This window comes from Notothenia rossii (genome assembly GCF_949606895.1).
Source record: "Notothenia rossii genome assembly, chromosome: 5".
Lineage (NCBI taxonomy): Eukaryota > Metazoa > Chordata > Actinopteri > Perciformes > Nototheniidae > Notothenia > Notothenia rossii.
Window position 1 is genome coordinate 20025942 of NC_136903.1, and position 22682 is coordinate 20048623.

General features: G+C 41.2%; 1 protein-coding gene across 3 annotated transcripts in view; it reads left to right on the forward strand.

Annotated features, from left to right (window-relative positions):
* nfat5a (nuclear factor of activated T cells 5a) overlaps positions 1-22682 on the forward strand; it is a 27036-nt gene continuing 4354 nt past the window's right edge. For 2 of the 3 annotated variants that reach the window (XR_013808635.1, XM_079684154.1), the window contains exons 1-11: positions 1-360; positions 5945-6073; positions 8285-8894; positions 9058-9241; positions 10329-10519; positions 10632-10804; positions 19389-19523; positions 19637-19689; positions 19791-19923; positions 20131-20315; positions 20407-22666. Coding sequence is in view for 2 of the 3 variants with exons in the window: in XM_079684154.1 (XP_079540280.1) it covers positions 288-360; positions 5945-6073; positions 8285-8894; positions 9058-9241; positions 10329-10519; positions 10632-10804; positions 19389-19523; positions 19637-19689; positions 19791-19923; positions 20131-20315; positions 20407-22666 (4126 nt within the window). In the remaining variant the exon portion in view is untranslated. Of the gene's footprint in view, positions 361-5944; positions 6074-7665; positions 7729-8284; positions 8895-9057; positions 9242-10328; positions 10520-10631; positions 10805-19388; positions 19524-19636; positions 19690-19790; positions 19924-20130; positions 20316-20406; positions 22667-22682 lie in introns of those variants that run through there. The other variant, XM_079684155.1, reaches the window with a different exon arrangement.

The window sequence follows — 22682 nt, forward strand, 5'->3', positions numbered from 1 at the left end:
GTGTGTGTGTGTGTGTGTGTGTGTGTGTTAGTGTGTGTGTCTCAACGGTCTCAACGTAGCACGAAATGTGTCTCCTCGCAGCAAAGACGCTCACATAACGGGAGACGTGCTAGTTAACGGTTTTTTGATATTTAAAGTTTTGTTTTTGTCGTCTTAAAGCTGTGTCGATGTTATACTCTGTAAATTAAACATTCCGCTTGTTAAACGCAATATTTATTGGCCAGGAGCAGCCGACTTCGTTTCTCCTAAAGAGTGTCCGCTTCCCCTCCCCTCGATGAAGCGCTGCGATGCCCTCTGATTTTATATCCCTCCTTAGCTCGGATCTCGACCTCAATTCTCCTAAATCCCTATATTCAAAAGGTAAGCTTTTATTACTTAAACGTTACAATGAAGACAGTCATCTGTTTGGTGTGGTTTAATACGTATTATGAATGTCTTATGCGCATGTTAAGCTGCTAGCTAGCAGTGGTTAGCTTTTTTTCTGCTGTTAGCAAGCCTAGCTAGCTTAGTTACTTAGCTGCATTTGGCATACGTGCATTGGCGATTACCTGGTTGGTTAGCTTTCCATGTCAGATGCTTGGAAGATCATCATACACCAGATTACTCTTCTAATGATAACAGTGACACGTTATACTCCATTGATGTGATTTAATGCATCAATGTTTATTGTGCTGATGGCTAGTATTATGTTAGGTACACACTATGCTCGATCACAGCTACGTGTGGTCCAGTCACTACATTGTTCAGTGGTTAAAGTCTTACTGGGATTGTGCAAAGGTGTGTGTATGCATGTTTAAATCGCTAGAGAAGGACGAAGTGTATAGCATGCATGTTGTGTGTATCCTCCTTGTCTGATTTTGTTGGATGACAGTCCTTCTGTTGTTTTGGTTTTTGTGTGGAATTGAGCCAGAGTTGTCCTCCTCACATTCTCTGGTTTCACAGAAAGAATGCAGTCACTGGCACTTTCAAGCTGAGGGTATGGCAGGCTGCCTGTCAGGATAAGGGGTGCTGCCATAGTGCCACATGTAATCTATAATGGGCTTTGGATACATGCCAACTGTTGTTATTATTAGGTGGGTATTACTATATCCATAAGGAGCTAGACTCGTTGTGTCTCAGCTTGGTTAGTGGATTTGTCCTGGCTTTCAGCAGCACTTTGTCTGCAGGTTAATTTCCTCCCTGTTAACAAGGGTATCAACTTCATTTGTAGGGAAAGTGACTGTGATTGTGGTACTCAACACTGCCATCGCCATCTATCATGTTATTGCTTATTCATGAGAAAGCCTTGTATGTTGTGAACTGAACCCTGTGGTAAACTGAGATGGATGGATTTATGCATTTTGATAGGACACAGTAGTGGACCCAAGGGTTTCCTGTTAGTTCACCACCTGGCCTTAGATGTTGTCCACATATTGATGGTTAATAGTGTTTATACCGATACAATCATTAGCTGCCTGCTGTTGGACCTGCTGTTCTCACATCTGTCTTTCTGCTATGTATAGGGTGCTCATGTGCTATCAGAAAGCACTGCTATGTGACCCTGAAATGCTCAGTTGAGCCTGCCATATGGTCACACTGTATCACATGATGACCGTTTATTTATATCTCAGCAATTGGGTGTGTGCTGGTCAAGGTAGCAGAAGTGCTGATCAATGATCTAGTGAGAGACATCATGTATCAGACTGTGAGAGAGTGAAGGGACAGCTAGCAAAATTGTCTTTTGGCATGCCAGTAAACCATAATACACATTTAGTTGGTCCCATTTGGGTTCAAAATTAGTCAAATGTGAAACCTCAAAAGTAAGAATCATAATGCATCTTAATAATGATACCTTTCCCCTCTGTATTGCCACATTTACTTTAGCAAGACTTAGTTATTGACATCCAACCTTAGGAGGAAGTATGGCTTATTATATTAACTTCGGATCTATTACCTCTACAACTCACAGTATCTTGTTACTCTAGTCTAAAATATGCCTTAATGAAGAAAATGTGTCCTTCTTGGAAACTTGCCAAAGGGTTACATATTTGATATCATCAATATTTATTTTGCTTCAACTTCAAGGAGAAACGTTATGTGATTTTACATGTTCATTTTAATGGCTATAATATAATATGACAAAGCTTGTATATTATCTAATTGTGGTCCACTTTTCAAGTGTTTTAATTTAGATGGAAGGAAAATCCAGAAAGATTGTCTTAGTCAATCTTGAAATAAGGAACTTTTACATCAACTTGAGAACCATAAACTGTCGCAACAGTGTGTGGGATCAGAATTCACTGTGTTGAACTATTGTGGACATGTATTGCAGCTCTGTAGTTTTGGTCCAACCACAGAATGACAAAATAGTGTAGAATCAGAAAAAGCCATTTGTTGATAGTCATTTATTGTTTTATTTTAAGAGAACAAACCTACCATGTCTAGAATTCAGCGTGTGATCCATGAAATTAGTTAATGTGTGTTTGCTTCTTCCGTTTTATTATTGTTCCTAAACTTAATGTATTAATTTCTGTGAATGGATCCATTAGGCTCATTTACGTCAGTCGACTGAGACGTATAAGAAGAAATGATCCTTTTGGAACATGCTGCCTCAAAAATGTGATTGACACCTCCATGACTGTTCATTACTTCACTGCATCTTTTGAAAACTTGTACAGTAGTTAAGTTCACGTTATAAATACCATTAAAGTTTGTTTTTTAGAAAGGTTAGATATATGTATAGCATTTCTTTCTCTATCTTTGATTAATAAAGTGTCCAGTCATTCATTGCCAGTGCATTTCAAAGTCAACCGGGTTGGTGTAAAAAGCCTAAAAAAGGCATTCTTTGTGCTTTGAGTGCAGTGAGAAGCTCATTTTTCTGCACTATGACTTGTGCATTTTGTTACGAGTTCAAGAGAGTCATTAAAGGAGACATTATTCTGCACTGAGACATATTCTTGGTCTGAATATCTTTTTTAATTTTTAACCAAAACAATGCCCTCATGTATTGTCTATTCATCTGTCATCCCCCATCGTAGCCACAAGCCAGCTGCAAAGAATAAAAATGGAATGGTGACCTTGCTGTTTGGCAAACCTATATGGCATGTGTAATGTGAGCAGTGCATAACTTTGAGATGAGGTCATTTAATTGTTCTAAGTGTAGGGTTAACTCGGCCCGCCCCATAGCTGACTAGCATTTTGCTAGCTCCCTTTTTATGGGCATATTTGGATGAGCTTGTCGAGCTTTGCACATACATTTTGTCATCTTACTTCTTATCACACCAAAAATCGATCCCAGAACATAGTCAGTGTCCCGTTTTCAATTGGTAGAAAAAGAAGGAAAGTTAAGCTTCATATTTCATTTCAACTAAGGTCTTTGAGTGAAGACAAGCATTTTATTATCTTTTGTAAAGGACCTCTTTCTGAAGGTTGCCTCTATCAATCAAACTTTTTGTTTTACAATGTTTACACGGTTCAAATTAAAGCCATTTCTAAAGTAGCCATAAATCCTTTTTTTGTTTTGATCTGTACTGCAAGGATGCGTGGTAAATCAGAGGAAGCACTTCATTCTATCCAGAAACAAAGCCACGCCACAGTGTATATACAAACACTGTTTTGCCTACTGCTCCCTCCTGGGCAGTCTGCTGCATGAGTGAATTCAAAACACTCAGCGAAGTCCAGACTGTGCTTTTAAAAACCCATGGAACGCGAATGATTATGTTTGTGTGTTTAAGATAAGTAGACTAAATATTATTTGTAACTACACTAAACTTATTACTGCTGATGAACAAATACACTCAATGTGTGGCAAGCAAATGCGGTTGATAAGCTCAGTGGAATCAGTTATTTTCACATTGAGGCTGTAAAATCTGTCATGTTTCACTCATTTGGGCAGGTTTCCCATCAACTGGATTTCAAGAATGTATTAAAATGATAAAGTATGCAGGAAGGAAACATGTGCACGCAAAATCTATTGATTCATTTGAAATACGATCTCAATTGTAAGTTTATTTGCTCCTGTACCAAACAAGCAAGCACTCAAGGAGAGGGAGTGTCCCATTGAGACCTGCACAGTAACATAGTTTAACCAGTGTTGACTCCTTTCCCTCCGACCAATGCAATCATCCCACCTGGCTTCATGACTCTCCTCCTAAACTGGGCTGGTTGTTAGGCGACTTCTGCATCTGCAGGCATAGTGTGGGTCTGTGAAAGGTGACCATCAAATGTGTTCATTATGTGAAAGCTCTGGTTGCATATGAATGGGCTCCAGGCAGGTTTAACACGCACTCAGTAGACTCGCATCATGCACACATCTCCAGTGTGAAAGGAGTAATAGTCAGAGCTGAGGTCATGTCGGTTTGCCAGTCATTCTGTAATGCATCCATGCACAAAGACTCTCTCTCTTCACACCACGAACAAAGCACTACAGACACAGATGGAGGGTGTTTGTGAGGGTCATGCATACTTTGCTGTTTACTTCAAGGCCACAATACATATTATCTTAATGGCCACTGTCCAAGACAGACTGATTTATTGGAATATTTTAGCTCGTTATGCTATTTTAAAAGTTGTGAAAAAGAATTGTCAAGGTTTGTTTGATTTAAGTAAACTACAGTACTGTAGCCCTTTGTGTGATTTCGTGTTGTCACTGCCTCGACAGCATCGTTGACATCACAAGTGCGAGATCATGTGTCTTGTCAGTTTTACCGTTCTGCTGGTGCTAAGTCATGGCTGAGTATCAGGTGACTACTACACAAGCCGGGTGCTGCCGATGCACAGCTTAAATATCCATGTCATGGTGTTGATGGGCTGCTGTTTCTTAGCAACCAGACTGCTTAATCAAGTGTTTATCTGCCACCGAATACAGTTTTTTCCACTGCAGCTGCAGTGGTTGGTTATACTCTTCTAGGAATCATTTCTCCATCAAATATTAAGGAATGTCTCTGTGGGTCTTATTACATTAAATTGCATGGGAGGCTAATTTAGTTTATCATAGGATAGACCGTGTTATGTAACTGTCTGAAGAAGTATCTTTTGTATAAATGGGAGAAAAAATAAAACTTGGATTATGAGACCCAGGTTTGCTTTCAGTCAAATCAAAGGAAAGCTCTGGACAATTTTTGAAAATAAACAACAACCACAAACCTCCGTGAAATATAGAAGTATTTTTGTTATGACCACCACAATTACTGAGAACAAAATACATTACGTTTGACACAATTACATTTTTTTCGGCAAAGATAAAGACTGTATTCAAAACGAGAAGTTGGGTCTTTTTGAATTGAGTTCAGGGCCGTCTGAGCATTTGTGGAGCCAGTGGCCAGCTGCACTGGCTTCAGTTTCTGGCCTATGATAATAATAATCTAGGCTCTGTGTTCAAGGGGTTTAACTTGTGTGCATACCATCTCAAGTTACTGACAGCAATAGAAGATAGTTCTATTTTTAAAAATGGTGAATTGATTTGCCATAAGGTTTGTGCATTTCAATGGCCTCCAATTTCTGATCCGGCTTATGTAGGGCTGGGAAAAATCTTATATGATACTTTTATAGTCTTTTCATGAAATCATAAAGGTTTAATCATATTTTATAATGTATTGATGCACTGTAATGTTGCCTTTATTGATGGCAAATACCTCAAAAGAATCTGATCAGAAGTTTTTTTTTATTCACACAGAAATATACAAAAATAAAAAGCTTACCTTGTGGTAATGTCACTATTTGTTTTTTGAATTACCAGAAAACATGCAATGTTGTTATATTTGTTGCAATCCTAATATAAATTAACCTATTTGTTTAATACAATTTTGGCCATATCACCCATCATTAAGGCAGAGCTTCTGAACTCTGAGCCAACAGACATTTGTGAAGAGTTGGCAACCTTTTTTAGTTACACGATCCTGAAACAAACTATTTAATATCTGTTTCAGAACCTAATGTGTCTCTTCCTGCTCATTCTTTATCACAGAGTCGGTATATGACCTCCTCCCCAAAGAGCTCCAGCTCCAGCCGTCGTCCACCCAGACAGACCCACCCACCATGAGCCAACAAAGTGGGGGAGAGGCGGGATCTCCCCCCTCTGCAGCCGTGGCTTCAGGTGAGCTACCTGCTTAGTCCATGAAAACCATTATCCGGGGTCAGTTTCCCCTCGCCAAACTACCCCCAAGACAGAAGGGGGAGAAAGTAGAATGTCTTTTATCTGTTTCTGGGGGCAACTTCACCCTTTCACCAGTTTCTGACATAAAAACTGTTGTGCCTATTTAATATATTATATGAACTTGTATAGTTATATTTAGCTACGGTATTTTAATACTGAAATAATTTCGATTTTTACTTTGGTACATTATGGCTTTCGTCTGATTCAAAATCTTACTGTGCTTCACATCAGGGGTCAGTGTTTACCCTGATTTCAAAGTGGGACTTTTAAAAAAAAAAAAAAAAGGCTTATCAATTCCTCTATTATAAAGCAAACCCCAATTAGTGAATTTGTTTTGTATAATATCTGAGTACCTTCTGTCTGTTGGCTTGTTTGACATGGGGCTGTTAGGTACTTTCTTAATATCCGAGCAGCATCCTTGAATTTGTGTTGGGGCTATTGAGCTCTGCAGCTCTTCACCTAACCAGTTCACTTTATAAAACTGGAGGGCTGAAAAGAAGATATATTTAAGAATCGCTAAATGTAGGTTAAAGTCCAACCTCCCTTATAATCTAACTAAACTATACCATCTAGTGGCAGTGACTATAAGCTATTCTCAATAGCTTCTAAGTAATAATAGTCATCATTCCTAATCCTCTCTTCCTGGAAAGCTTTGCTCTAAATAACAGCTCTAAGAAATGGCAAGTTCTCCATAACAGCATGCTAACATAGCTTGTTCCTTTTTATTTCACCCTTTTCTTTAGCCGCACTTTCCCATTACATGCTTATGCTTTATTTTTTATTTTCACTTTGCTTTTTAGACCATTAAATACAGGTTTCCTAACTTGTAGAGATGCAGCGTAACCAGTAGTGTAAATCCTCTCCAGCATCCTTTTATGTTATGGTATTAGATTGTCTTCCAGAGTCTGGAGTTTAGCACTTCTGGATCAGTTTAACTCTCTGAAGTTGTCAATATAGTTTTTATAAGTTTTGTTTTCATTAAGTGCCTGAAACAGCCTATGCACATTTGTCATTCACACACTATCTTTAACACACGCATACAACAGTAGGTCATCGGATAATTGATAGAGGTCTCAAACTTTTGTTTGTAATCAGCCGATATTCTGAGTAAATATGAAGGTTCTCTCTCTTTATGAAACAGTGAAGTTGCCCCTAGCAATCATTGGACTGTCTTTTAAATTAATTTAGCAAAATATGGTCAGATCTTGGATCATGGTTCACGATGACCAACATCAGCTAAAAGCTCTGAAGGAATTAACTGGTCTACAGTGTTTGAGAGAGCACTTTTGTTAACCTAGCTTTAACTACCCTGTCTGACTCAGCTGACCCTAAGCAGTGCTGATCAAAAGCATGACTAATGTTATGTTTGTCAGATTATCCTTAACCTAATTCTCGTGCTGTCTATAAATGATCAACTTCAAAAGTTACTCCTTCTTCAGTTTATGAATTCATCCAATTTACTGATTGACAGAAGTTGAATCTTGAATGATCAGCTCTCTTGTTGCTCATTGGCTGTCTCGTTTTTATTGCAGGAAGTTCCCTCTGAGGCAGGGAGTGTCTGCATATAAAATGGTCTGCAGTTCACTGCTCCATAGGTCAGAGGCTTGTTTATTCTGTCTCCATGGCTACGCTCAGTCCCAACTAAATCTTCCAATTGGCATGCGCAAACTACTGTTTACTACTGAATGCACATTGCACAAACTGTACTGTAACCCAGACAACCCTGGCAAATTTAATTTGGCCTCATTACCAGCTTGCAAATTTGGCTGTACTAGAAAGTTTGATCAGATTTTTGTTCTGTTTCTTTCTGGCAATGTGTATGTAACAATTTGTAGCTTGCTTTTGTTTTTGTAAACAAAGCATGTCGGTTTTGTCACATTGATTTTAATTGAGAAAGGTTTCGTAGGAATCAAAACCTTGTGGGAGCTAAAGTACCCTTCTCAACTTTAACTTCAGAATATTTAATCAATGCTTGACGGCTCTCGCATGCACAGTGAGAGCATATAACCCACTACAGACTGTTGAAATTAGAGTTGGGAAGAGGGGAAATCAATACAAATCATGCACAAATTCAGCTGCTTGAATGGGACTGCTAGCCTGCACTGCGCCGAACATCTCAACTAACTTATGTATCTGTATATACTACCACAGATGCCACCTATTCCACCTCGAGCCCCTTGGCCTCCTCCTCCCTGGCTATGGGAGCCCCGTCCTCTGGCTCTTCTACCTCCTCCTCAGACCATCTCAAGGCCCCCCAGCATCTCCACTCCACTGGAGAAGATGGAGCTGCAGAGATTCAAGGTATGGAGGGTGCTGTGTCGGCCCCCAGCAGAGGAGCAAACACTGCAGCAGGAGACATAGGGTCAGCAGTGTTGTCAGGGCCAGGAGTCCAGCAGCCTCAGAACACCCCGTCCAAACGGAGGCCTGTGTTGAACATATCCCCCCCGCCCGAGGACCTCTTTGACGACAGCCAGATGTCCTGCCAAGAGGAGCCTTCAGTGTCCGCTCCAACGGGTCCAGACTCGGAGCATAGCAGCAGCATGTGGGCCGACGACTCTGTCTCCAACTTCAGCTTGATCAGCTCCGTCTCCTACAACGACAACACAGAGGTGCCGCGCAAGTCTAGGAAACGCACCCCCCGCCAGCGGCCTGGGCCCAAACCTGCCCATCCAGAGGACAGCATGGACGTGTTCGATGCTGGCAGCGCAAAGGCCCCTCACTTTGTCCTGTCCCAGCTGGGCACAGACAAAACCAGTCCCAGGTGGGATGACCCTTGCTCAATGCCCATTCTGTCCGCATGTTAACTCAGAGCTCCCATGTCCCTCTTTTGGAATACAGTTAAGGTCATTTAGTTTTGTTCTGTCTGGGATAATATCATTTCTTGGAGTGTTATTAATGTTATGTTATTTTTTGTTGACTTGCAGCTCTCTTGAGTCAGGAACTGCAGTGAAGGGTGGGTCACTGTCTACTCAGTACCCCCAGAGGAGTGATGGGAAGGAGCTGAAGATCCTGGTGCAGCCAGAGACCCAGCACAGAGCTCGCTATCTGACCGAGGGCAGCAGAGGTTCTGTCAAAGACCGCACTCAGCAGGGATTCCCCACTGTCAAGGTGCAAAGAAGGCCACAGGAAACATCTTAACACCTATGTAGGAAGTGACTGAATAAGGCCAAAACTACACAGGACACAGTAGAAATCTCATGCCTGTTCAAACGCATCAGAAACATTAGCTAACTAACGAATACATTACATTACATTTAGCTGATGCTTTTATCCAAAGCGACGCATTAGCACATTTTTGTTTTGAGCTATTAAGCTTTATTTCACAATGGTAGAATTCTGTATTCTGGGTAGTACATAATTATCTTACAAATCAACACCTGACCTAATTTTCTGAAGGCTAATAACTTTAAACTAGATCATACTGTGGTGACTTTAGCTCTTACTTATGAATCTCTGCAGGAAAGTGCCCTTTATTCATCAATAAGGCACTTAACCCTCGACAGCTCCACTGGGGCTGCTTAGTGTCCCGCAGATTAAGCTGGCTGTGTTGAGCAGCGCTGGGATGTAGCAGCTCCAAAACTTAAATAATGTATCAGATGCACATTTGGAAAGGGCAAATAGAAACAAAACCCAGACATTAGCACTAAAGGGTTTTCTTTGTTATCATGGGCACAAAACTAGCACTTTTTCAGTAGAAGCCAAATACTTGTAAATATGTAAATACTTGTTTACACCATATTTAGAGATCAAGGCTGTGATGATCATGTGGTTCGGAACATTATGAATTAAATGATAATCCTAGATAGAAACAACCCATAAACCCCTCTATGTGAGGGACTCAGAAATGGTGTTGGCTGCCACTTTATCTCTTATCGTATGACATTAAGATGTGTGTTACACTTTATTTACGGCTGATTGTTATAAACCTCCTGGGCCATGGGAATTTCCCATGTTTGACCTGTGCACAGTGTAACACTAGGATTAACATCCACACCCTGTTAAAAAGTTCTACATCAAGATGGGATCTCTTGCAGAACCAAATATCAAGTCTATCTCTTTAAATCTCCTGAGGCTTATTATGTCTTCCTGCTTGAACATGTGTTTTTGTGTCCATAATAAACATGAAGATATCTGCCAGTGTTTTGAGGGTAAATTAAAAGTTGTTTACACACAATCTCTTTTGCTTTATCCCCAGTTGGAAGGTGTGAATGAACCAGTTGTGCTACAGGTGTTTGTAGCAAATGATGCCGGCAGAGTGAAGCCTCACGGTTTCTACCAGGCATGCAGAGTAACAGGGCGCAACACCACTGCCTGCAAGGAGGTGGACATTGAAGGCACCACTGTTATCGAGATCCCTCTGGAGCCCAGCAGTGAAATGACACTCGCGTAAGGGGGGAATATTTTGTGGAAAAGTATCCGATAATACTTCACAGTGTTGATATTTGAGAAGTTCCTTGCATGCTTCTCATGTATTCTTCAACCCGTGGTGTTTCTGCAGGGTGGACCGTGTAGGTATTTTGAAGTTGCGTAATGCAGACGTGGAGGCCCGTATCGGTGTGGCAGGGTCCAAGAAGAAGAGCACACGAGCCAGGCTGGCGTTCAGAGTCAACATCCCCCAACCTGATGGATCCGTCCTTACTCTACAGGTCACCTCTTCACCCATCCTCTGCAGTGAGTAGTGAAAGTACAATAAGAAATCCAAAATTATCTCATAAAAGCAACTCTTATCATTAGTCTGAAGCCAAAAATATAGGAACCACCAACAGGCTTCATGAGGTTAATTCAAAATAAGGATTTGATGTGTTAAGCTTATGGACATGGAGACATCGTTCTCCTCAGATCATAGAGAACTTTCTGTCATTTATTTTTTCTTCATTCTTTCTATGCTTTTTGTCAAATACTAGCTAATAGGGGTGTAACGGTTCACAAACATTTCGGTTCGGTACGTACCTCGGTTTTTTGGTCACGGTTCGGTTCGGTACGTTTTCGGTACAGCAGAATTTTTTTTCACAAAACAAAACACATTTTTTGTTTTGTTTTTTTTTATCAATCAATCAATCAATCAATGTTTATTTATATAGCCCAATATCACAAATGTTACATTTGTCTCAGTGGACTTCACAGTTTGTACAGAATATCAGTATGACAATACGACACCCTCTGTCCTTAGACCCTCTCATCGTACAAGGAAAAACTTCCAGAGAAAACCCACAGTTTAAAGGGAAAAATGGGAGAAACCTCAGGGAGAGCAACAGAGAAGGGATCCCTCTCCCAGGACGGACAGACGTGCAATAGATGCCGTGTGTAAATTGAAAAGATAATACATTTGCAACATAGGTAGTCCAAATGTTTGGAAATGCATGTGTGTATAATAGGAAGATGAATCCACGAGGATATCCATCCAGGACTTATGATCCAGGACCACAGCCACGACTCAAGATCCAGGACTCGCGATCCATGACGCAGGACCGCAGGATCATCCATGACTCCGGATCCCGGCGTATATAGACACCAAAAAGAAAGAAATTTGGGGAAGCTGGGTTAATCGGAACATGAGAGTACACAGGTATAGACAGAGAGAAGGAAGAAGTAAGATGTCCCCCGACAAACTAAGCCTATATCAGCTAAACTAGGGACTGAATCTAATCAGCCCATCTATAAGCTTTATCAAAAAGGAAGGTCTTAAGCGCACTCTTAAAAACGGATAGGGTGTCTGCCGCCCGAACACAAACTGGAAGGTGATTCCACAAAAGTGGAGCTTGATAAGAAAAGGCTCTGGCTCCCATTGTACTTTTAGAGACTCTAGGAACAACCAACAACCCTGCATTCTTGGAACGCAATGCCCTAGTAGGACAGTAGGGTATAATGAGTTCTTTAAGGTAAGATGGCGCCTGCCCATTAAGGGCTTTGTAGGCGAGAAGAAGAATTTTTAATTCTATCCTGTGTTCTATAGGGAGCCAGTGTAAGGCAGCCAGAACAGGAGTAATGTGGTCCCTTTTCCTAACTCTGGTTAGTACACGAGCTGCAGCATTTTGAATCAACTGAAGCGACTTGGCTGACTTCTTGGTACACCCTGATAATAAGGAGTTACAATAATCCAGCCTTGAAGTAACAAATGCATGGACTAGTTTCTCTGCATCGTTTTGAGGCAAGATCTGCCTGATTTTTGCAATGTTACGTAGATGGAAGTAGGCGGTCCTTGAAATTGATTTTATGTGGGTGTTATAGGATAAATCCTGATCAAATATAACACCAAGATTCCTTACAGTCTCACTGGAGGCCAAATTAATGCCATCCATAGTTAGTATATCTTTAGATAATTTGTTTCGTAGATTCTTCGGGCCAAGTACAATAACTTCAGTTTTGGTCGTGTTTAACATCAAAAAATGTAAGGTCATTCACGTTTTTAAGTCCTTGAGGCAGTCTTGAATTTTATTTAAATGATTAATTTCATCATGCTTGATTGATAAATATAGTTGAGTGTCATCCGCATAACAATGGAAGTTTACAGAATGATTCCTTATAATATTGCCTAACGGAAGCATATATAGTGTGAACAAAATAGGTCCAAGCACTGAGCCCTGTGGCACTCCATGGCTAACTTTGGTTTCCATGGAAGATTCATCGTTGACACGTACAAACTGAGAGCGTTCAGATAGATAGGACCTAAACCAGCCTAAAGCAGTTCCCTGTATGCCAACTAAGTGCTCTAGTCTTTGCAATCGGATATCATGGTCGATAGTATCAAATGCAGCACTAAGATCGAGCAAGACAAGAATAGAGACAAGTCCCTGGTCTGAGGCTATTATAATGTCATTTGTGACATTAACCAGAGCTGTCTCTGTGCTATGTTGTGTTCTAAAGCCAGATTGAAAATCTTCAAATAAATCATAGTTTTTTAAGTAATCACACAGCTGCTTTGCGACTGCTTTCTCAAGAATTTTTGAGAGGAACGGAAGATTAGAAATGGGTCTATAGTTGGCTAAAACATCTGGATCGAGGTTGTGCTTTTTAAGAAGCGGTTTTATCACTGCTACTTTGAATGATTGTGGAACATAGCCTGATAATAAAGACATATTCATAATATTTAATAAAGAAGTGCTAATTAATGGAAAAACTTCTTTTAACAGCTTAGTTGGAATCGGGTCTAAGATACACGTTGATGGTTTAGAAGAGAGAATCATTGAATTTAATTGTTCAAGGTTTATGGCTGAAAAGCATTCTAGTTTACTATCTAGTGTAATATTAGAACTTACGTTTCCGGGAGCTGTTGATAACACTATACTGGTCAAAGGCAAGAGGTCATTGATTTTGTTTCTTAGAGTAACAATTTTATCGTTAAAAAAGCACATAAAATCATTACTACTGAGTGCTATGGGAATAGAAGGCTCAGTCGAGCTGTGGCTCTCTGTCAGCCTGGCTACAGTGCTGAAAAGAAATCTTGCATTATTCTTATTCTCATCTATTAATGAAGAGTAGTAGGCTGCTCTCGCTTTACGCAGTGCTTTCTTATATTCATTGAGAGTAATATGCCAAATTAAATGTGATTCTTCAAGTTTAGTGGAACGCCATATCCTTTCAAGTTGTCTCGACTTTTGCGGGTTTCGGCATTATGCCATGGAGCTAATCTATGTTGTTTTATTTTCTTCTTTTTCAAAGGAGCAACAGAGTCTAATTTTATTCGCAGCGCATCTGTAGCACTATCAACAACATGATCAATTTGAGGTGGTGTACATTTTGTATAAGTTTCCTCCCTTACATGCAGACATGCTATCGAGTTAAGTATTGGTGGAATCTCTTCCTTAAATTTGGCTATAGCACTAACGGATAGGTTTCTGCTGCAGGAGCTTTTGGCTAATGCTTTGTAGTCTAGTAACAGTACTTCAAAAGTTACTAAGAAATGGTCAGATAAGGCAGGATTATGCGGTTCGACTAATAGTTGCTCAATTTCAATACCATAAGTCAGAACAAGGTCAAGAGTGTGATTATAGCAGTGGGTTGGTTTATTTACACTCTGACAGAAACCAACAGAATCTAATATAGAGTTAAATGCAACAGTAAGGCTATTTTTATCTTCGTCAACATGAATATTAAAGTCACCTACGATAATTACTTTATCTGTTTTAAGTACCAAAGTTGATAAAAACTTAGAGAATTCTGATAAGAATTCTGAATAAGGACCTGGTGCACGGTACACTGTAACAAATAAGATTGGCTGCAAAGTTTTCCAGGTCGGATGCGTAAGACTGAAAATGAGGCTTTCAAAGGAGGTATAATTTAATTTTTGTTTAGTATTGATAAGTAAACTTGAGTCAAAGATTGCTGCAACTCCACCTCCTCGGCCCGTGCCTCGGGCAATATGAGTATTGATATGGCTGGGTGGAGTGGCCTCATTTATGCTGACATATTCTTCATGTCTCAACCAAGTTTCAGTGAGACAGCATATATCAATATTATAATCTGATATTAAATCATTTACCAATATTGCTTTAGATGCTAGAGATCTTATGTTTAGGAGACCACATTTAATCTTCCTGTTTTGTTGCACTGTAGTAGTTGTTACATTTACTTTTATTAGGTTATTATGTATGACACCTCTATTAGGTTTTACCTTAAATTGTCCTTGGGCAGAAACACACACCGTTAATATTGGGTATTTTATTGGGTTCTGGATTCCTATGGATGACTGCCTAGGAGAGAGCGCAGAGAAGCGTGTAAGACTGCGACTCTGCCTCCTCGTCTCAACTCCAGTTTGTCATGGATTAAGTCCACAAAGCCCTGAAATGTTTGCCGAAATGAGATTTGCACCTTCCAAAGTAGGATGAATGCCGTATCTCTTAATCAGACCAGGTTTTCCCCAGACGGCTGTCCAATTATTTACGAAGCCCACATTGTTTGCTGGGCACCACCAAGACAACCAGCGCTGAAATTATGACATGCGGCTATACATGTCATCATTGATCAGATTGGGGAGGGGACCAGAGAAGATTAAGGTGTCCGACATTGTTCTAGCATAACTACACACCGACGCCACATTAAGTTTGGTGCATTCTGATTGGCGTAAACGAACATCATTACCACCGACGTGAATAACAATCCTACTGTATTTACGTTTATTTTTAGCCAGCAGTCTAAGATGCGCCTCAACGTCGCCCGCTCTGGCCCCCGGAATGCATGTGACTGTGGACGCTTCGGTCTCTAAATTCACGTGTCTCATAATAGAGCTACCAATAACCAGAGTTGGCTTCTCAGCGGGTGTCTCGCTGAGTGGGGAATATCTGTTAGATACGTGAACGGGTTGGTGGGGACCTGCGGGTTTCGCGTTATGCTCCTTCTGAACAGTCACCCAATCTCCCTGCTGCTCGGGAGTTGCCGGGGGACGGCTAAGAGGAGCTACCTTTTGCCGGTCCGCACCAGCTAACATGGGCTTTACTGTAGCTGAGTTATTTTCTAAAATGCGGAGCCGGGCTTCTATGGCTATGATTCCCGCCTCAACCCTTACGAAAAAACACTATAGTATTACTATTAAGAATTACTATAGAAATACCACCAAAAACTGCTATAGTATTTCTATGGTGTTTTGGGACACACTATAGAGAATTACTTTAGTAATACTATAGAGTTGGCTATGGTGATCTTATAGTGAAGTTACAGTTATACTATAGTGTTTCCTGTAGTATTTCTATGGTTTTTCGGCCACTATAGGAAATTACTATAGCTATACTATTGAGTTTTATGTAGTATCACTATAGTGCTTTCTATATTATTTCTGTAGTTTCACTACTACAGAAAATTACTATAGTAATACTATAGAGTTGGCTATGGTGATCTTATAGTGAATCTATAGTTAATTAGCTTTAATAATGATGTATTCATCCCTATAGTAAGTATGGTATCAACAAATAAAAGTTAGCAAGCAGAGCAGTTTCAATTTGAAAGATAGGGACTTTATTAACAAAATAAAATACATTGTTCACAGAATATGAATACGAATAACTTAAATGTAAAAAAATTACAAGAACAATTTCAGGCCTGAAACAGAAATGGTTGGGCAATTAAATTAAGGGAAAAAGTGTCCCAACCCCTATATACAGTATAAACACATTTCACATTTATATACTTACAACCCATGCCTCTCTACCAAGTCAGAGATGCAAACTCTGACAAGTTTGAGGCTGGTCTTCTTGGTAAGAACGCCATTTTGCAGTTCATCAAATACTTCTGGAATTTTCTTCTTAAGTAGATCAGTTAGGCCATTCAGAAGGACTGGTTCTTGGCTGAACAAAACAATAAGACCAAGCACAGCACAAAGTAAAGTTCTGGTCTGTGTAATTTTTTTAAACACAATTTAACAAGCATGGTACATGTATACCTGAGTTTGACAGACTTCTCTTCGGACAGGCTGAAGATCCGGTGCTTCAGAAAAGTGCGAGTAAGTTACGTATTTGCACTGTAAGAGACTGTATATTAACGCAGCCTCACTTGCACTTTCTCGCCACATCTGGCCGAACAATGAAACCTAGCCAAAGTAGCTAGATAGCATTAAACATATAGCTGCTAATGCTATCAATATAATGCCGATTGAATAATGATCACAGAAAAGAGTGTAAGCTAAGTTACATAAGATAAATATAATAAAAAAGAAGAAGAACGGCCTAAAGGAAAATAATTGTCATCCAGGCAGCTAAACTCAAACTATACTTAGCTGTTCAACATTGGCAAAACATATTTATTTAAGTTTAAAAATATGTATTTAGACCCCTAGCTTGCTCACATTATGACAATATATCTGTTCACTTTGTTAAAAACGTTTTGTTTCTCTATAACTTACCTAGAGTTAGACTCTCCTCCGCTGACATCCATCCTCCACAGCAGCCAGAGGTGAAATGGCAGTTGGGACATTTGATTGACAGTTGGACAGTTGAATAATGATACATTTGAAATAACTCAACCGTGATTGGGCAGGACAGTGCCCAATGTTAGTGCTCAATGTTAGCCCAATGTTAGCCCAGTGTTAGTCAACACTAATGTGTTGACTATGTGCATTTTTAAGTTTTCTATGTACACACGTGTGTGTAAAATAGTTCAGAAATGACACTGAATGTGTTGAATTGCCTTTGACACAGCAGTGTGTAAAAAAAAAATGACACATTCATTCTAGGAGTGTAATACTTTAACAAACACTATGGTAATAATATGCATTCATTATGACAATATCATACTATTATAGGAGTGTTCTATAGTGTGTTCAAAAAACAACTACAGAAACACTAAATATTATACTACAGTAGTACTATTTAAAATAATATAGTCTTACTGTAATACAGAAACACCAAAAAAAACACTGGTAATACTTTTACAAACACTATATAATAATATGCATTCACTATGACAATATCATGCTATTACTATAGGAGTGGTCTACAGTGTGTTCAAAAAACAAATACAGAAACACTATATATTATACTATAGTTATACTATTTAAAATAATATAGGAATACTACAAAGATCTAGATACATAGTATTACTATTGAAATATTATAGGGCTACTATAGCTAGTAAAATGGCACTACAGAAAAGACTATAGTAATATGATAGCTGGTGAAAAATACTATAGAACTCTACAAACTTACTATAGGATACTATACAACTCTTATAGTATACTATAGTAATACTATAGTTAATTTTCGTAAGGGCAACCTAACAACTATACTACATTTAACACATGTATCGGTACCAGTAAAGGAGGTAGGGAAGTAACCAAACATGAGACAGTTAGAGCAGGAAATAGCACCCGAGGGTGGGGAAAGAGCCATGGCTACCTATCAAGCTAAAGTAGCTACCGTTAGCAAACCCGAAAAGAGTGTAGGCAACTGTGGAGTTACAGTCGCTAAGAGAAGGAGAGTTTGTGAGTGCTTAAACTGTAGTAACGTGTGATTACAACGTCAGTTGCCGTGATCAAGAGTTTTAAAACGATCGATTAAGTTAAGATAATAAGCTATCAGCAACAGAACAGGCACACGGGATACCCGGAGATGACAACAACAACCGGAAGTTACAACATGCTTACCGCAATAGTGGTCCGTGTAGTTTATTATTATTAAACTGTGAATAATGTATTCACTCAAATAAATACAAAATATAATAAAACAAACATTAAGGTGCAGCATTTCGATGAACTGAAATAATCTGTATTTTAACTTTACTGTACTAGTACTCACAAAACATAAACTATTAGTTTTGGGTTTTTAATTATTATTAAACTGTGAATATTCACTCAAATAAATACAAAATATAATAAAATAAACATTAAGGTGCAGCATTTCGATGAACTGAAATCATCTGTATTTGAACTGTACTGTACTGGTACCTAAGCAGCCAGTTTGACATGATAACTTGCTTGTCATTGTATTTTAATGTTTTTTAAAAGAATAATGAGCTTGTCCACATTGCTTGCCGAAAGGGCAGATCTGCTGGCACTAACAATGTCTCCTGCTGTGGAGAACACCCTCTCGCTAGGGACAGAGGTAGCAGATACAGCCAGGTAGCGCTTTGCTAACATGGCAACATAAGGATATTTGGCGTTTGTAATAGCTTTGGCTCGGTCTGAACGTTTTGCGAGTGGTGGAGGCTTAAATGCTAGTGGGAGTTGGGTTTGCACTTCAGTCTTTTTTCTTTTGGTATCGGTGATATTCACGTTCGGGTGATGCCTTTTCAAATGAGTGTGCAAGTTTGATGCATTGCCAGCCGCGTAACCAATTTTAGTTGAACAATGCCGACAAACAGCTTTGGTTCGGTCCACCTGTCTTTGTCCGTCATCCTTGTACGTAACTGCGAAACCAAAATGTTCCCAAACCGGAGACCTCAATGATGCTGGAGGATTTTCGAGCTCAACTTTATCTGCGTTCGCCATTTCGACAGTTCCTCAAATTACTGACTACATTTGAACGCATCCCTCTGACCAGCTCTCATAGTATGCCTCTCGTCCAATGAAATGACTTGCTCGCTCTATGACGCGTTGAACCCAATGTGAGCAAATTACTCTGAATGCTGCGACGCAGCACCTGAGATTACTTCCAAAAAGTTGTTCACGTTCTCAATTTTTTACGTTTAACGTTATATTCGTTCGGTACACTTCGGTACACATGTGTACCGAACCGAAGGGTTATTCAGTACGGGTACGTATAGCGTTACACCCCTACTAGCTAATATGTCATGTCAGTTTTAATGATCAAACACTTCTGTCATTCTCCAGCCCAACCAGCAGGAGTGCCAGAGATCCTGAAGAAGAGTCTTCACAGCTGCTCAGCGAGAGGAGGAGATGAAGTCTTTATCATCGGAAAGAACTTCCTCAAAGGAACCAAAGTTATTTTTCAGGAGAATATTGCAGGTGCTGAAGCAAACTGGTTGTTCTATTTGTATCTCTCATCTCTATGGATATCTTTCTGAGCGTTATACCTCTGATGGGCGTTAAAAGAAACATATTTTTGTTTGTATTTGCAGATGATAATTCCTGGCAAGCTGAGGCTAAGATTGACATGGACCTTTTCCACCAGGTAAATGCAGCTAAAGGACATTATACTCTGATGCTCACATTGACCATGCATACGATTTGACTTCAAAGGTGATTGTTCTCATTGATGTCTTCTGTTTTCAGAACCATTTGATAGTGACAGTCCCTCCGTTCCAAAACCAGTCAATCACTTCTCCCGTTTCTGTGGGAATCTACGTGATGACCAATGCTGGTAGATCACATGAGGCCCAGCCCTTCACCTACACTCCAGACTCAGGTACAGCCACTCGCTCAAGCTTATACTAGTCCTATTTTGAAGATGATGTGAGCATTGTATTATACTGTTTGAACCTAAAGTTACCTGTATTGGTCGTATGAATCATTGTATGAATAGAAGTTACAGCAAATATGTTTCTGTGAGAGGTTGCAAGCATTCATTAATGAGAAAGGAATATCTATCCTGTGTTTCCTCCATCACCCACAGCTGATAACTCAGAAATCCGGACAATAAAAACAGAGGGACCCTCTCTAGTCAGCACGTGTATATTTGATTGCCAGATCAAATCTGTATCTTCTGAGCAAACTGACAGCTCCGCTCCTCCTTCCAAACGGCAAGAGGACACACCAATGGAAGTGTCTAGCAATCCAACTCCCACAGATGTCTTTAAGGTAAAGTACAATTCATTCTCAAGAAAGCATGACCAAAATATCTGCTTCAGAATTGCAGACGGTAATATATTTGTCCCCTCTTTTTTCTTAGCCATCCCCTGACCCTATTGTCGTGGTGCAGCAGACACTGGAGCTCAGCTCTAACCCTCATCCAGGTGGAGAGTCCTTTCAGAGCCCAATGCCCCTACAACCTGAAGACGTGGAGCTCTCCCAGGTGCCCCCTGTCTTTCCTAGCCTTGAGTCTCTCAGCCCCATACAGAAGCAAGACATTACCCCCACAACCTCGTTCCCAGTGCAGGGCGATACCACAATCCCCCCTGTAACACCAGAAGTCCCTCAGCAATTTCTCAGAGATCCTCAGGACAGCATACCTCCTGAGAGTTCCAATAGTAGCGGAGGGGTCGTAGTCTTGGCCATGTCCCAGATAGCGACTCCCTCTCAGCCCCAGCAGTCACAGGTACCCCTATTCCCCCAGGATGGGGTGACCCAGATGGAGAGGGCAGTAAGGGAGCTACAGGCGGGAGGAAACACCACCTTCCAGCAAGTGTTGGAGGCGGCTGTAGCCCAGCAGCACCTCAACTCTGTGCTGTACAGCCCCACCCCCTCTGCAGACACCCTCCAGCAGCACGTCCAGGAGAACATGAATAGCCTTAGATTGGGAAACACAGATAATACACTATCAACACAGCAACAGCTACAAATACAACAGCAACAGCAGATGCAACAACAACAGCAGATGCAACAGCAGCAGATGCAACAGCAGATGCAACAACAACAACAGATGCAACAACAACAACAGATACAACAGCAGATTCAGCAACAACAACAACAACAACAAATACAGCAACAGTTTCAACAGCATCCACACCTGCAGCAACATCAAATCCTTGGTAACCTTCAGCAGCAAGGTCTTAATAACATGCAGATCCAACAACAACAACTTATATTACAGCCACAAGACCAGCAGCAACTGCAGCAGCAGCACATTATAGAGAATATTCAGCAGCAACAACATCTGCAGCAGAATCAGCAACAGCAAGTCCTCAACAGCATCCAACTTCAGGATCAGCAACAACAAAATCAAATACTTACCAATTTACAGCAACATCAGCTACAGCAGCAGCAGCAGCAGCAGCAGCAGCAGCAGCAGCAGCAGCAGCAGCAACAACAACAACAACAACAACAACAGCAGCAAAATCAAGCGTTGAGCAACTTGCAACAACAACTGCAGGAGCAGCAGGTGTTGGAGAATTTACAGCAACACCTTCAGGCAGAGTTGCTTCAGCCCCAAATCCACTCCGCTCCCCAGGTCCAGCAGCCAGTGTCCCTGCTTCAACAGACTGGAGAGCTGCTCACCATTCAGACCAGCTTCCCAACACAGCCCCCCTCCCACACATCTCCCCCACAGCAGCTCTTTCAATCGCCGCGGCCCCTCGCTGAGACCCAGAGCCCCCAACAGCAGGTCCAGGCTGCCCTGCTTCAGAACACACTAACAGTTCTGACCAGTGGCAGTCTCAGCTCAGAGCAGCAGCCTACAGGGTCAACGTTGTACCTGTCTCCAAACCCTCAGCCCCAACAACAGCAACCACAGCTGACATTCATCTCCTCCATGGAGACCTCCAACAGCCAGCCCCAGTCTGTCGTAATGTTTCAGAACCAACCCCAAGCTCAGCTTTCCCAGATGCAGCAGCAGAGCACTCCAATGGAGCAGCAGCAGTCTCCACAGCAGAACCAACAACAGCAACCGCAGCTTCCAATGGGCCAGCAGGGCTCCCTGTTCCAGAGTATCCAGAACCACTCCCAGCCTAACACCGTCCCTCAGAGCCAGCTGTCCCAACCCCAGCAGACCGGTCTCTTGCTCTGCACCACAGATCTTGACCCCCAGGCTATTCCCCCAACTATTCTCTTCAGCACCCAGACACAAGGCCCTTCCCAGATGGGGAGCATTAGCGTTGGAATCCAGCTGCCTGACCCAGCAGAGCCCATGTCCTTCCAGGACCAGAGCTCCTCAGGTGGAGGAAACGTGTCCTCCGCTGAGAACCGGCAGCAAAGCCTGTTCCAGGAACAGCAGCCAATGCAAGTGGGACTAAGTTCCAGCAGCGTGCAGAGCAGTCAGCCTGTGGAGCTGTTCCTGCCTCAGACATCTCTGTCCAGCCTGCAGAGCTCTATTGGCTCACAGGAGCTGAACCACCAGGCTCCATCCCCTGGCACAACCATCTTTGTGGTCCAGGGCAGTGTGGGGGTGGTAGCCAACCCTGGCCAGCAGCCCCCGGAGCAGCTTTTCCAGACAGTGGGTGGAAACGTGGCTCCACAAGGACAGGCCAACCTGTTTGTGTTTGGCATCCAGAATGGTAAATCTCCATTTTT